At 35.2% G+C, this 15,833-nt stretch overlaps 1 protein-coding gene across 2 annotated transcripts in view; it reads right to left on the reverse strand.

Annotated features, from left to right (window-relative positions):
- The window catches only part of NVL (nuclear VCP like), a 1,985,423-nt gene that overhangs the window by 1,854,194 nt on the left and 115,396 nt on the right, over positions 1-15,833 (reverse strand). For both annotated transcript variants that reach the window (XM_044058761.1, XM_044058752.1), the window contains one exon: positions 56-155. In XM_044058761.1, coding sequence (XP_043914696.1) covers positions 56-114 — 59 coding nt within the window. In that variant the 5' untranslated portion in view covers positions 115-155. The remainder of the gene's footprint in view (positions 1-55; positions 156-15,833) is intronic.

The following is a 15,833-nucleotide window of genomic DNA, read 5'->3' on the forward strand; positions in this document are numbered from 1 at the left end:
ATGCATATGCCACATCTGTGTTTTTTTGGGTGGGATTAATATTTTCCAGACTTACCCATAATTTCCTTGAGCTTGCTTTTCTCTTTTTAAGACATGTTTGTCTTCCACAGTCATTAAATCCTCATCATCTTTTTCACGGCAGATAATATTATAAACTAGAAAGTAAAATTGCAACATTTAAGAAATGTAAGCTCTGTTTGTCAAACTACTTTTTATTTTCATCTAGTACTGTCCAACACCATCACACAAATGCAGACTTACACTTACGCATTCCTAGTTTTTTATGAAGTAAATGATTACTCCATTCCACAAACCATTCAGTAAAATAAACAGTATTAACTTAGCAAGTGTACTACTGTGCTTTGGCTCTCAACAGCTGAAAATAAGTCAAGGTCTGATAACGGTCTCCGAAAATATCTAAACTGAAAAACACATAAATAGGCATACTGTACACAATCGTTACTCACTCATCACTGACAAAAACCATGGCACTGAATAGGTATAGGATGGATAAGTGTGTCGGTCCTAATTTTACATGTGCCCAAAATTTAGCATTGATCAAGTATGTTGCTGCAGTGGGAGAAATCTCCTTCCTTCCAATGTATGGTGATCTCAGAGTTGATGAGTCAGAAAGGGTAAGAACCCTAGCTTTCATAAAAAAATATCAGATTCAAAAAAAAAAAATTTAAATGCCATTTCAGACTTTTTTTTCATTCTCAATGTCACTTGATAGTTTACAAATTGCTGTAATTATATGAATCTGTAATTCAAAATATCCTAGTAATGATATTGATAATCCTTTTCCACATCATGGTATACCTTAATATACCTGGTGTATATTTTACTCATTGACAGAAATAAGCAACAACAAACTATTCCCAATGTGATTTAATGCATATCACATAAGGTGTGCTAATTAAGAGCAGACATTTATTCAGGAAAGAGTATGAAAGCAGTATAACAATTAGGTTTATTTTTCAAATGCCTTTACTAAATCACCACATTGCAATCTGTAACATGGCTATGCATACATTAATAGAAAAGAAAAACTATAACAGCATTTTCATTGTTACTGACATGCAGTATACATACACAATTTCTAATCAACAATTTTCATTCAATCCAACATTATATGTTGCTCAGTTCTTGCCTTCCCTTAAACCTCATTCATCCTGCAGAACATTATTCTGCATATACTATTCCTACAAATAACATTCATTACTACACAAACAAAAAAAAAACGTTTTCCTTTCCCTTTTCTGAAGACCCCACCTCCATTTCTTTTATCTCATTTACAATACTCAAAACTTCCTTTATATTAGGAAAAGATTCTGATTTACATTTTTAAGTATTTTTGGTGGCCAATAACAAACATAATAAGTTGTTACTATGTCTAAGTAATTCAGATATGATATACCAGTTCAAAACAGTATTTTCCTTAATTACAATTATTTGTTCCCCCAACACTTCTATCAAAGCACACTGTAGGGAATTTCTAAAATCTTTCAACTCATCGCATTCCTAAAAATACATTTCTAAATACCTCTATCTACCCTATCACAGCTCCAGCAGTTGATATCTAGCAGAAGGAAAATTATCGGAAATCTACTCTAAAATATCTATACAAACACTTCCACACAAAAATCCTAAGCCTTCCGAATTTTGTTGCATATGTGGGAGCCTTTCAAGTTTCTTCCTACTTTTCTTTTGTAAAGTGCCTTTCATAGTTTCATAGTATAGTACTAGGCTATCTGCCCTGGGGCATTTGTAAGCCTAGCCATAGTGATGTGGCTTTTGCCACCCCATGAAATGGTACAAAAAATGTACAGAATAAATTTAGAATACAGTGCCTCTGTCTAGTAGTGACACAATGAAGGTCCCCTTATATAATAGAATTAGTTTACTGTGCCCCTGTCTAGCAGTGACACAGATGTGACCCCTGGGGTAAACCTACGATCTCCCATCCACTCATCAAGATTTCTCTTGAAGAGAGTCAGTGAGGGGCTCTGCCCAATACGAACTGGGATATAGTTTCATAGTTCCATTATCCTTTCTCAATTGTAGCTAACCTCCTCTGATTGACTCTTACAGTTTTCATGCAATATTTTATACCCTTTAATAATTATACCTTTGTAATGGCAGCTGCTGTTCTAGACTCAACCAAAAACATTACTAGAACTGGTCTTTACATAGCATTTGCCTATCCATTTCTCTTTGGTCATACTCTACCGTCATTACTTGATAAGGCAGACTATAACCAGCAGTACAAACTACTGCTTAGCCTCATTCTGTTTGGTTATATTTCTCTCCCTTATTTGATCCCAGTATTTTGGTTCCTTTGCTAATTTCTTCCAGTAAATTCTATCCCTTTCTTGCCTATTTTATACTCCTACTTGCAGACATAACTATTGGTAAAATTCTCTTTCACTCCCATGTAGGCTTAGTTCTTTGAATATTTTCTGTTACTTAAGAAATATAATATTCTGTATTGCTTTTATTTTCCTTAAGGACTTGCATCCAAAATGATAGTTTCTCTTATCTTTTAAATCCTTCCCGACTTCATCATTATCAGTTTCCACTTATATTTATAACCTTCTGCTTGAATCATGTACATCAGTTTTAAATGTGTAGCTCTGAAGTCACCCTTCAAATTAATGCAAAACCACCTTGTTCTATTGGGAGACTTGACTCATCTTACTTAACTCTTGCCCTCTTCTTCTCCCAAGTAAATTAGTTCAATTTTTTATTAACATCCTCCTGAACTTCTCCTTTGGTTAATAAAAATATGCTTGACACATACACAAGAATAAGGGGACTAAAACTACTTTCACTGCTTTTATCTGATTATCTTTATCTATAAACAAGTGCTTCCGGTTGCTCAGTTTTTGTATTATCATTTAATTTCATCTCACATATCCTTAGTGAATGTAACAGAATGTTTTTTTAAATCATGCACCTAAATATTTAATCTTATCATGTCCCTATAAGTATGGATATTACTGAATCAATTCATGCATGGGTACGTAGTTTACCACTATAGTATTTATTTTATCTTTATTTATTTTATATTCCAAAAGACATAAAATAGTCTAAAATGTTCCACAACACCCAAATGTCCTTTTCTGGATTTATCAAGAACAAAACAAAAAACAAAAAAACAAACAAAAAAAAACAATGCCTGCAAATAAAGCTAACTTTTCTTAAGTCCCATACTAGTTATATCCTTGAATTTATGACTCCCTTATTTTCTTAGCCAATGACTTTAAACATAAAATAAACTACAGTGGGAAAATGACATCTATAACTGGTTCCACTGTTTAAATACAGCTTGTCAGACAGTAACTGTCCTACTTAATTTCTTGCCTCCAACCATTCATATATCATCCTCAGTAGACCTATCGCTCTACCAGGAAATATAAATGATACCATTTCCCTACTCAAAAACACAATCTGACTTTATTGAATGTTTTCTCTGTAGCAACAGCCATCAAAAATAGAAGTGATTCCTTATACTCTGCTTCCCTCCATCTAGATCATAATTGTTGCATTAATACTGTCAAATGTTTGCCGCCTCTTTGCAAAACCACACTGATCCAGATCTACTAACTTTTTAAAAAATAGGAGTCTAATTCTAAACCAATGGGGTTGTTTTGTTTGCTTGTGAAATTGTAGAGTGCGTGGTACAATTCAGAATATTTCCAACACTCTTATTAAAGGACATAAATAAGTATCTAAGAATAAGTTTCATTGTCATTCGTGTGGTGTCATTTATATTTTGGGTTGTTGGTATGCGGTTATCAAATGGTATATTGAGCAAACCAAAAAGAAGTCAAAATTAGAATTTTGGAGCATCTGGCAGACATTAGGAAAGGTAATATAGATACCCCAGTGTCTAGTCACGTTCATAAGGAACATTCCGGTAAGAGGGAGTCCTAGTTTTTTAGTGTTTTAGCACAGCCTGTGATGGGGGAGAGAGGGGATTTTGCTAGGAAGTTAAATCAGCTTGAAACTACATTTATACTTAATCATGGTTCTCTTCCCCCAGGGATCTCAATCAGGAGGTGTTATTGAATTTTTAATGTTAATATGTGAGATTTTATGTGCTGGGATTTTTGTGTATGTTGGTTAATGCAGTGTCACTTTAAATGCTTATGGGAATTTTCAAAGTTTAATTAAGTTAAATGAAATTAATTAAAAATCTGTGACTATTTAATAAGTTGGCAGTTTGAAGTGTTTATCCTTTGAAAGTGCAAGGCTTAAGTACCAGGATAATAAACATTTCATCTGCATGTGGCTTGGTTTCATTTTTTTTCTTAGTACATGGCATTTTTTTTGTATTTTTAATATGTCTTTGTATCGAGCAAAAGCCGTGCCACGGGTACTTCTTACTGTTGTAACCCCAGATATCTATTCTTTCTCTGAGTTTGTGAGAGAAAGAAGCCAAATTTGTGGATCTGGATCCTTGGAGCTCCATGGGACAGAATGGTTTCTCTGCCAGCTTTGAGCAGTTGGATAGGCTAATGTCCAAATAATTGAATCTTTTCTATGATGTGAAATTGCTGGAAAAATATCTGAGCCTGAACATCACTCCTAGGGGGCTCAGAGTAGATCCTTTGCAAGCTTGGGAATTCGGGGATGAGGACAAGACCCATGTGAGGAGTGGAAACATCTTTCTGGAGTGTACATTGGGTTGGTTGCGGATCTTTGTTAAGCGGAATTTAAGATCACTGGACAAATTATGGCAGGAGATCTCCGGTTTGGAAGACTCACTGAAGAAGGAGGTATCCAATTCTCTGTTTGTTGTCAAAATGAGTGAAATTAAGCAGAGACTGGAAAGGGTAGAATCAGATACTATTGTAAGAAGAAAGAAAAAGTTGACCAGGAATATTAATGACTTTCATAGCCATTTAATGAATCAGTGGCAAAGGAAAACACGTCAAGGGCGGTCTAAATTTAGACTGCTTGGTGCCCGTTCCTCATATGTATGTGATTCCTCTATTTCATCAGTTGAAATAGCATCCCAAAAGAGTGTCTCTTTTGAGAAACTCCCTAACCAGGATATGCCTGTACAAGGTGGCCAATCAGAGCAGCTGAAGGGGTTTCAGCAAGATGGCCGGAACAAAGGCAGAAAGAACAGACACAGGGGCAAGTGTTTTAAATTAACTATTACTTTTTTTACCACAGAAAGTTGAAACAAACTTGGACATTGGCTATTTAATCAAGTCTGACTCTTTAAAGATTATTAATCTATCAGACTTGCAAATTTCTCCAATCGCCAATAATGTTTTGTTGAAAGGAGCTAAATTTGTCCCTACCAAATCTCCAATGTTAGCTAACCTACTGAGTGAGGCAAGTAGGTTTTGTTGGAATTATATTTGAAAGTTTATTTCTCTAAAAGAGGGGACTGTGCTGTTGAAAACAAATGAAATGTATCTGAAAATTGTGACACACTGTTAAATTTGTCAATATATGATTATGGTGATTTGAATTTTGAAAGTGATGGTGCACCAGAAAATGAGAGTGAAGGGCTTGTGTTTTGTACTGGTTGTGAGCATTTGAATTTTCCCTCAATGCCCTTCTATGAAAGCGTTTTTTATTCCCCCCCAAACTGTCTTCCATTATATGCATGTTTGAAAAGATGTTGTATAATACATTTTTTAAACTCTCTTTCGATGTTAAGTGTAAAACATTTAATCTTAAAAAGCGGAATGGCAGGCACTTAATTGTCTACATGAAAGTGTGAATGATTATGTTTTCAAGGAGGCATATAAAGGGAGAAAATGGGTGATTATGGATAGAATAAAGTACAATGGCATGGTCTATAAATTGTTATATAATGGAGAAAACTATGAAAAATTGTCATACAACCCTGTCACCCATTTTAAGAATGAATTAATGGAGCTTTTGGGTTTTTTGTCTCCACAAGACATTACAAAATTGCGAAATCTCATGACCCTGTTTTTTATGCCATTCTGAAGATCCACAAGGATCAGAGGAACCCTCCTGGTAGACCAATAGTTTTGGGTACTGGTTCTTATACACAGAATGTGTGGGTGCTGGTAGATTAATTGTTGAAAGAACATCTTTATTAGAGTGCCCACACATATTAAAAATATGCAGGAACTATGTGAGCTTATTAAGGGTTGTGAATGGCAGAAAGATTACTTTGGGTGACAGTGGATGTTTCAGCACTGTATATAAATATTCTTCTAGATGAGATCTTAAGGCTATTGCCAGTATATTGGGTGAAGGCCCATGTACATCCTATATTTTGGATTTCCTTGATTTTTGTTTGTCCCACAATTACTTTTTGTTTGAAGGGGAAGTTTTTTTTTTTTTTTTTTTTTTTTTTTTACAGAAAAGGGGGGACTGCTATGGGTGCCCCATTCGCACCCTCATATGCGATTTTATATATGGGTAAGTTTGAATTTATTCTAATAATTTTTTTCTGAGAATGTGATCAGCTCTAAGAGCTTTATAGATGATTTGTTTTTGATTTGTAAGGGCACGGTGGAACATTTCAATAAATCTACAGACAAACTGAATGGCAATGATCATAGTTTAAAATTTAGTTATCAGGTTGACTATACCTCTATCAACTTTTTGGATGTTGAGTTTTTTGTGAATGCTAATGGAAAGATCCAGTTTAGGCCTTATAGAAAACCCATGACCATGCATAATTTTCTTCACGCTTCTAGCATGCGTCCCCCACATCTTATTAACTCTCTCCCTTATGGTGAATTCAAGAGAATTTGTTTGAATGCTTCAGATTTAGGCAAGGTTATTTATCTGATGTTTAACAAAAATTTCTGGACAGGGGTTATTCTAAGGATGTTTTGGAGAGGGCTAAATTTAGATTAGTGGAGGAGAGTCTTGCAATGGGCGGGACATTGCTAGGACTTGAAGGACACTTAATGATAAGGTTGATCTGGTGGAGAAGGATGGTGGCAAAAAACTTTATTATGTTACCAGATATGGTTCTTTCTCCAAAGTTATGAGAAAGGTGGTCATGAGTTTATTGCCTACTGTTATTCTGGATGAATTTCTGGAGACATTCTTCCCAGAATATATCAAGTTTTCTTATGGCCATTTCTGCAATCTGAAGGAGTTGCAAAATCATCCTTGTTTTGGACAGTTGGCTATTTCTAAACCAATGGGGTTGTTTCCTTGTGGAAATTGCAGTGTGTGTGGTAGAATTAGGAATATTTCCAACACTCTTATTAATGGATGTAAATATGTATCTAAGAATAGGTTTCATTGCCATTCGTGTGGTGTCATTTATACTTTGGGTTGTGGGTGTGATGCTATCAAATGGTATATTGGGCAAACCAAAAGGAAGGTTAAAACTAGAATTTTGAAGCATCTGGCAAACATTAAGAAAGGTAATATGGATAGCCAGTGGCTAGTCACTTTCATAAGGAACATTCCGGTGACATGTAGTCCTTGTGTCCTTGTGTTTTTGTATAACCTGTGGTGGGGAGAGAGAGGGGATCTTTAGTGTAGGGTGGTTTGTTTGGTTATGGGGGGAGGCTGTGTGTATGTTTGTCTGTGTGCTGTACGTATGCAGTACTTTCGCAATTTTGAATTTCGCGGTTTTAATATTTCGGTAATGTGGGGTTTTGGGCTTATAGTCTCAGTATTTAGGTCTTTGGGATTGTGTTATTTCGGGATTCAGTAGTGAATCTATATATCTATATATATATATATATATATATATATATATATATATATATATATATATACACATACATATACACACACACATATATATATATATATATATATATATATATATATATATATACACACACACACATATATATATATATATATATATATATATATATATATATATATACACATATACACACACACATATATATATATATATATATATATACATATATATATACACACACATATATATATACTCACACACACACGCACATATATATATATATATATATACATATATATATACACACACACACACATACATATATATAAATATAAATGTATATATACACACACACACACACATTACATATATACATACAAACACACAATATATATCATGCCTCCCACCTCCTCTCACCTATCCCCCAAAGGCAACCACCTGTATATGTACACGGTGTGGGAATGTGATGAAAGTGAAAAAAATAATGATTTCAGAAATGAATTCCACTTTGTTGCTCATAGACGATACACTTCCCGTACACAAGTTACAGTAACCTTTTGAGTACACCTCTGAAATCTGTGAAAAAAAGTGAAATAAACAATGACTACACTCCCCCATTCCCAACAGAAGCTATAATGACTTCCTGTGCATACCTCTAAGGTTTGATTGTGATGAGAATTAAAGAAGTAAACACACAATCTCCAACTCTCCACAACTTTCAGCAACCTTCTGGACACACACCTGAGTAGGGCTGGAGTTAGAATGGGTGCTGTTGATGGTAAAGGCTACCACTAAGCCCATGTCAAAATCCATTTATACATTCTGGGGTGCGGGTGCCACCAGATTCCTGGAAGCTTTAAATGTCTAAATATTCTGTGATGCATTTTATGCCTTACTCTTGAAATAGAAGTACTTGTTAACTGTCTTTTTAGCCACTACATAGAAGAGTTATGTAACTGCCCAGCATTACTGTGTGTGTACACAGATAAAAAAATCAATGATATTTTACACACACACCTGCTACATGTTTTTGACATGCTGGGGTCAACCAGAGCTCATGCACAGACGCACATACAGACAGAGAGGGGATTGCCACAGTAGCAATGAACAGTTGCTTTCACACACATTCTTTTCCTGCCAAATCACCAAAGATAGCCACCTATCACATGTAAGGTCTATGTTTATGATTGTATATAAAAGAAAATATGGCCAACTTGTTAATCTTAAATACATCCCCCACACACATACAAATGCACAAAGCAAAACGGTAATGTTGATGATGTTTGTGCTAGAAAGTACAGTAAATTATAGCCAGCTTGTTAATCTTACACTGCAACATGCACAAGAAAATACATATACACACGCAAGCAAAAGCCGTAGTCTTGCAATTACTTCTACCAAGAGCAATACACTGTGCAACACTCCTACTGCCCCATCAGATCAGTAACTGCTGTTTAGCAGTCAGACAGCAGAGGTAAGTCACTTTTATTTCATTTATTGAGGAGTAATGTATATACCTGTCACTGTGCCTGATTTCACGTCCCTGATTTTACCTCATAATTTTTGCTACACCCCTCATAAAATGTTTGCTTTGCTGGTAAATCATTCAGGATTTCAGTCAGTAAGTAATTCCAGACATTACAGTTTCATACTTCTAATTGTCCAAAAAAATGCAAGTTTATTCAAATGTGTTATTACATTGGCTTTTTAACTGAATTAGTGTAATAATTAAAAAAAAAAAAAAAAAAAAAAAAAAAAAAAAAAAAAAAAAAAGAGTTCCTGTTTGAGCCTTTATTCTGATGTCATGTTTGGTTTTGCCCAGAACTGTTGACCAAAGACTTTGACAGTTATAGTATCTGGTGTTCTGCCAATATTTATAAAACTTCCTAAACGAGAAAACCATCCCTGAAGACCGGAAGCATTAGCTTTTCTTAAAATCCAAGGTAAACACTGAGATTGGTCACTCTGGGCTGTTGAATTATAGCGCTTACCTTGCTCGTGTTCATTCACCGATTAAAAGCTTTATCCTAACATGATCATACTAACCCTGTTTTGGATAAAGAGCGTAATTAGAAAATTATTAATATTTTTTCCTCCTCATTTTTCCCAACTGGCAGCAGGTTTTGTGGGGCCCACACACAGTCAAGGATGATTAAGGGGGCTCCCTGCAGCCACGGGTATTGCAGGAACATAAAGCTAGCTACAAAGTTATTTTTTTCTGGAGAGAATGCCCACCAGCAGGATTTATCTAAATCAAGGGTACTATGTCAGTAGTAAAACATTAAATGAAATTGTGAAGTCTTTTACTTGACAAAACACTATTATAACTAGAGATCTCTTTGAATTTTAAAGTAGATATAAATAAGAGTTATTACTACCCACCTGGTTTATTAACACAAGATAGCTGTAATAGGTTTTGTTGGTTTGACAACTGTGTTACAAAATAACAAAATAAAATAATCTGCTGTGGTTGGAGGCTGAAGGACCATAGGCCCCTAGCAGCCACTGCATCTGTTGGTGCCTAAAGACAACTATGCCGTTAACACTGACAAAGAAGCTAGTCTGATAAAAATCTATTACTCCTCCATATTACACGACAGCTCTTTTGAATATATGTTTCCTCCTTGAAGCTTACATGCACACACTGTTTGGCAGAATGATCTTGTATGCTGTTGCTCCTTTCATTTCTATTTCAATCCATATTACATTTTCTTAGACTTTTCACTTCAACAAAAACACCCAGAAAACAAAACAAAAAAATATATATTTTTTTTCAAAACTCACACCACCTTTTAATCACATAAAATAAATGAAACTATATAAACTTTCAATAAAGTTTACTCTTCTTACAGGAGCAGCTGCCCCAAGCTGACAGCTGTACCCACAGGTATTATATATTCTAAAGACAAGGCTAATCAGGCTATAGTGAATGTTAAAATATGTGTTCCTCTTACACAATTTGACACATTTTCTTAACTTAATTCTATTCCACTTTCAGATGTGAAAACTTACAAACTTTTAGTAAACCTTAACTTTTAGCATTAAGAAAAAAGTGCACTAACTACCCCTAAATAAATAAATTGTGCACTGTTATATTTATTGCATTAAATTACTGTGACAGATGGGAGGCAACTACTAGTATTACTATTCCAAACAGTTTCAAACTTCACTTATTTTCACTTAACTGCTTACCAATTTCCCTTTAAGAGTTGATTATAAACTTCACTCAGAACACACTGTTCAGACCTTTCGTGACTAACTGCTTTCATCTTCAGGCTCCTTGTCTTCCACTAAAAGCATCTGCTAATGGATAAACCAATTACTAACTTGGCAAATGTAACAAAGAACCATTGTAGATTTTTGCTCAGAATGCACTGGTTAAACCTCTCATAACTGTCTGCACCTTTGTATCCTGTTTGTTCATTAATTCAAGCCAAAAAAAAAAGAGCTAATGGGGAAAAACAGCTAATAATTTTGCAAATGCAAGAAAAACTATCTTCTTCTCTTGTTTTTAATCCTACTTGCTTAGAAATATTGTCTGTGGCTTAAAGAACATTAGTCTAGGCATCCATCTCTATAAGAACATGCAAAATATTTTAATTCAACATCTAATATGATAATTGCACTTTTATGTCCCCCCTGCAGCGCGAGCTTAGTACATTATAATAAACTTTACCTTGCTTCTTTCCAGCCTTTATGCTGTTACAGTGTAAAGTCTTAATACATTACAATTAAGAAAAAAAAACACTTATAGCTACCACAGCATCACCACCGCAGTATACTTAGCATATACAGCAGTTATATATTATAAATATGAGGTGAGGGGTTTTATCACTGAGACTGCATACTATACAGAACTACTTTATAACACAACATGCAATTTACATGACTTTTATATAAATATTAATAAGAACAAACAATGTTTACTTACAGTTACTTCCTTTCAATGCCGTTCTTAACATTAATGACAAAGTGGCTTTTACACTTTACAGTACTCCCACCAGTTTAATATACTAAAACTTCCATTCTGTTTCAGCCACTTTTTCTTGCAAACCACCTTTACATATATAAATTACATCTAATAGGATTGACGATAGTACTCCCATTTATTCACTAATTTTACATTGCTGCTGTCTTCTTCCTGATCATCTCAATCTTTCACCACCAGCCTCTGTTTCAAGCCCAAGGTATTCCTGATTCTAGTCAATTCCTGTTTTTTTTTTTTTTCTTTTTAGGGCGAAGGGGGTGTTTTTTCTTTAGAACAATGGCAAAAGTTTTCTGTCAAAGTCTTTCTCTTTGGACTTTGTTACGGTCAGATGATTGAGAACAAGAGTCTTCCTTTCAGATTTTTGACTCACTTTTTGTTGGCTGAACTTTTTTTTTTTTAATTCACCCCAATCTCTTCTGCATCCAAAAATGTCCCTGACAATCCAGGAAAAACTATTCTGAATGCAGCTGTATATAGCAATCTGAATCTCACACCTACCTCCTGGCATCCCCTGACTGTCAGAATAAACTTGGTTCTGTTCTGTATGGAGTCCAGTGAATAATCATTTTCCACAAACACTTAGAGTCCCCAGTTTTAATATTTTCCCATTCTGCCACAGTCTTGTTAGGATCAGCTCTTTCTGTTGGTATGACTACATCTTTATTAATATAGATACTGGCTGCTTTCTCATGGCCAAATTTGGAGCATGCACACCATGTTCCCTCTCAGTTAACAAATCCAGCATTGAACACCAGTCCAAATGCAAATTTGTAGTTTTATAAAATTAATGCAGCCCATTACTTCCAGCTTCTCCAGTACAGCAAAGCATATTAGGTTTCCTCTGTGTTCTCTGTCTTCTAACACTATTTTTTGAAACAGCTTTTATTGGGGAGCTTAATGTTGATAAAGTTTTTCCTTCATTTCAGTCAGATTTCTGCACTTTTGTCAGCTAACCTGAATAGCTACATAAAGCTTCTTTCATTTTTCCAGACTTTTGTCATTTGACTTTATATATTCCTCCAATGTCCGCTTTCTTTAAATGCCTCTGAAAACAACAGCTAGTGGTGTTTGGCTTTACTGGCCTGAACTTGTCCATTACAGACTTAAGGTAAAAAGTCATGGACATTCAGAACTGCCATATGGCTGAAAAACCTGACGTCCTCAAGGGGTCATTTGCATATATCTCATGTTACCTCTAATGCAAGAGGTTTCAAGGAATCACACAGTGAAAAGTCTAGGTTGGCTAGAGTTTTCTTTTGCAGGATATAAAATTAACGAAGATAAAACAAAGGCTATAACTGTAAACTATGCACCTTCACATTAACTGGTTCAGAATTACCCATATTTATCGGGACACAAAATGAAGTATTTGGGTGTATGGTTTAAAAATGATTATGTTATGGCAGCTAAGGATATGTGGGAAGACACTAAACAAAAGACAATACAAAAACTAAGAAACTGGAAGCTCTTGTTTATGGACATGGATAGCAAGATACAAGAATTGAAAATGTTTTAGTCCCTTCAGTTTTATTTCCACGATAAGCATATTTTTTAAAAAACAGAAGAGAAGTTGTGGACTGTAATTAATAAAGATTTGAAGGCTTTTATCTGGGAGGGGAAGAGAGCAAGGGTCAAGTAGGATAAGTTGATACTTCCAACAGAACAAGATAGTTTAGTATTACCTGACTTGAAGAGATATTTTAGAGCTGAACAATTAAGGCTCATATACGACACATACGCTGAAAGCTATAATTCAAAGTGGAAAGGGATGATGATGAGCAATGGGGTAATTCAAGCATAAGGAGTTCTTTAAGGAAAATAACAACAGCCATACATAATACTATATTCATAAAGTAGCAGAAAGTATACTAAGAACTAAGCCAATAAAGGAATCAAGAAAGGAGATTCTGCTGACAGGGATGACTTCAATTAAGGATACAGACAGTAGGGCAAGGTGGGATGGAATTTATTGGAGAAAACTGACAAAGGAACCAAGATATTGGTAGCAAATAATCAGAGAAATTAGAGAAAGAAATGTAACAGAATGGGAAGAGGTCAAGAATAAATTTGGACTGCAGGCTAGGGACTGCTTTCCTTATCAGGAACTGATATCAGAGTATAGGCAAGGAGAAAGGGATAAGAGAATCCTAAGTGACAGACCTGCTCTGGTAGATGTTTTAGTTGAAACTAGAGCAGAAGCTGTTGTTAAAAAAGGATAGTTAGTAATGTATATAAAACATTGCATGGTAACTACAGGAGTCAATCAGATGAAGTCGGAAAAGATCGGTAAGACAGAATGTACAAACAGTTCACAAGGAAGCAATGGGAGAACATATGTATGGCTCCTAAGGATGCAATAAAGTCTAGAAGATTTAAGATTTTTGCTTGTAAGTGTTTGCATAGATACTTAAAAGTACCCCAAGCAGACTCCAAATAATTTTTCCTCAAGCAAATGGCAGATGTTGGAGGTGTAATAGAGAAAAAAAGAGGTAACTGGGAACATATGTTTAAGGAATGTAATGAGTTGTCAGACTTAAAAATTCCCTACAGAGTACTGTGCCAGAAATACTGGGTGACCAAATGGTTGTGACTGAAGAAATGATTATACAAGATCTGAGTTGCCTAGACATAGTAACGCCTTGCTAAGTTTAATTCTGGTGGATGCCGAAAAAGCAATTAATTAAAAATGGAAATCAAAATCTAAACTAACTGTATTCGATTAAAGAACTGAACATTGCAACAGAGACAAAACAACTAGAAGTGGGTAAAACTGAACTAGAAGTGGGATCTTTACAAAAGTGTAGGAACAAACCACATAGATAAAAAAAAAAGAGAAATTCTGGGAACAACACATGCAAAATAATGGTTTGGAGGAGAAGTGCTATTTAAGAGAAAGACGAAATTGAGCAATTTATTTATTTAATGTTGAACTGATGATAGTTTCAAAAAAGTGTGATGTGTAATATTGTAACTAAGAACATGTTCATATGGTTTGTTTTCTTTACATAAATGTATGTTTGCTTACATCTTGTGCGATAATTCAATAAAGGTGTTAAAAATGTTGGGCTAGATGCATTAAAAAAAAAATTCTAACAGTAGATGTTCAAATAGATGACTTTTGTAGTATGCTAAGCCATATGGATTATATCCTTGCCTAGGATATGGCCACCGGCCAGCTTTCAAAGCTTTAGGGTACCTTCCTCTCACCCAAACTGCCACCTGCTCGAGAAGAGCCATATAAGAGGCAGCTTGAGTATGAAAAACTTAAAATCTTTGCAGCCCCATGAAGGAAGGCTACAGCTCTGAAAGGAAAAATGGTATGAAAGAAACAACCAAATAAAAAAATGCAACTATATACAGGAGGCTATAATTTTATATATATATATATATATATATATATATATATATATATATATATATATATATATACACACACATACACCATAGGTCTCAACCTCTTAAGAGGCCAATGTGGAACACAGACCCTAACAATGTGTGACAAATGGCCAAAATGTGGAACATGCTACTTTTGCACTGCGCGAAACATGCCATTGCCATGGAGCATGGTAGAACATCTATAAAATTCAATAAGACACTTCTCAGATCCAAAATGTTTATTTTATAATCTGCTATTCTAGCCTGCCAATATACCACTGAACAGCCTAGCTCAAATTCCCAGTTCCTATCTTGCTAGGCAACTAGACACACAACATTGGGGTTTATGGCCAGCATACCCTGGCCAATAGAGGGCACATACATCCAACTCACTGTTAGCATGAGTCCATAGTGTAAATCGGAGTAGGCTGGGTCCTCATCCCACTTATCACTGGCACATTCCGATGCCCATCTGGTGAACGTCAACATGATCAAATCACGTACAGCCATATTTTACACATCAAGTGGCTAGCCCTGCCACTGGGCTCTGTCTGTGATACAGGTTCTTCTACTGCGCACAATACACACCAAAGCAGCTGGTCTATACAACTCTTCCCCTTATAGGGCACCATAATGAATCTATTTCCATTCTAATGCAACAGCTGAAGGTCTAAACACTAATGACTCAACAGAATTTGACTGTGGGAGAGGATAACAAGGTCAGAAGCAGTTGGTAGTGGGTGGAGGAGAAATCAAAAAGGTCAGGTAAGTGAGGAGACAGGATATGAATTG

This window comes from Protopterus annectens, chromosome 1.part2, assembly GCF_019279795.1.
Source record: "Protopterus annectens isolate FY-2018-M chromosome 1.part2, PAN1.0, whole genome shotgun sequence".
In the NCBI taxonomy this organism is placed as follows: Eukaryota; Metazoa; Chordata; order Ceratodontiformes; family Protopteridae; genus Protopterus; species Protopterus annectens.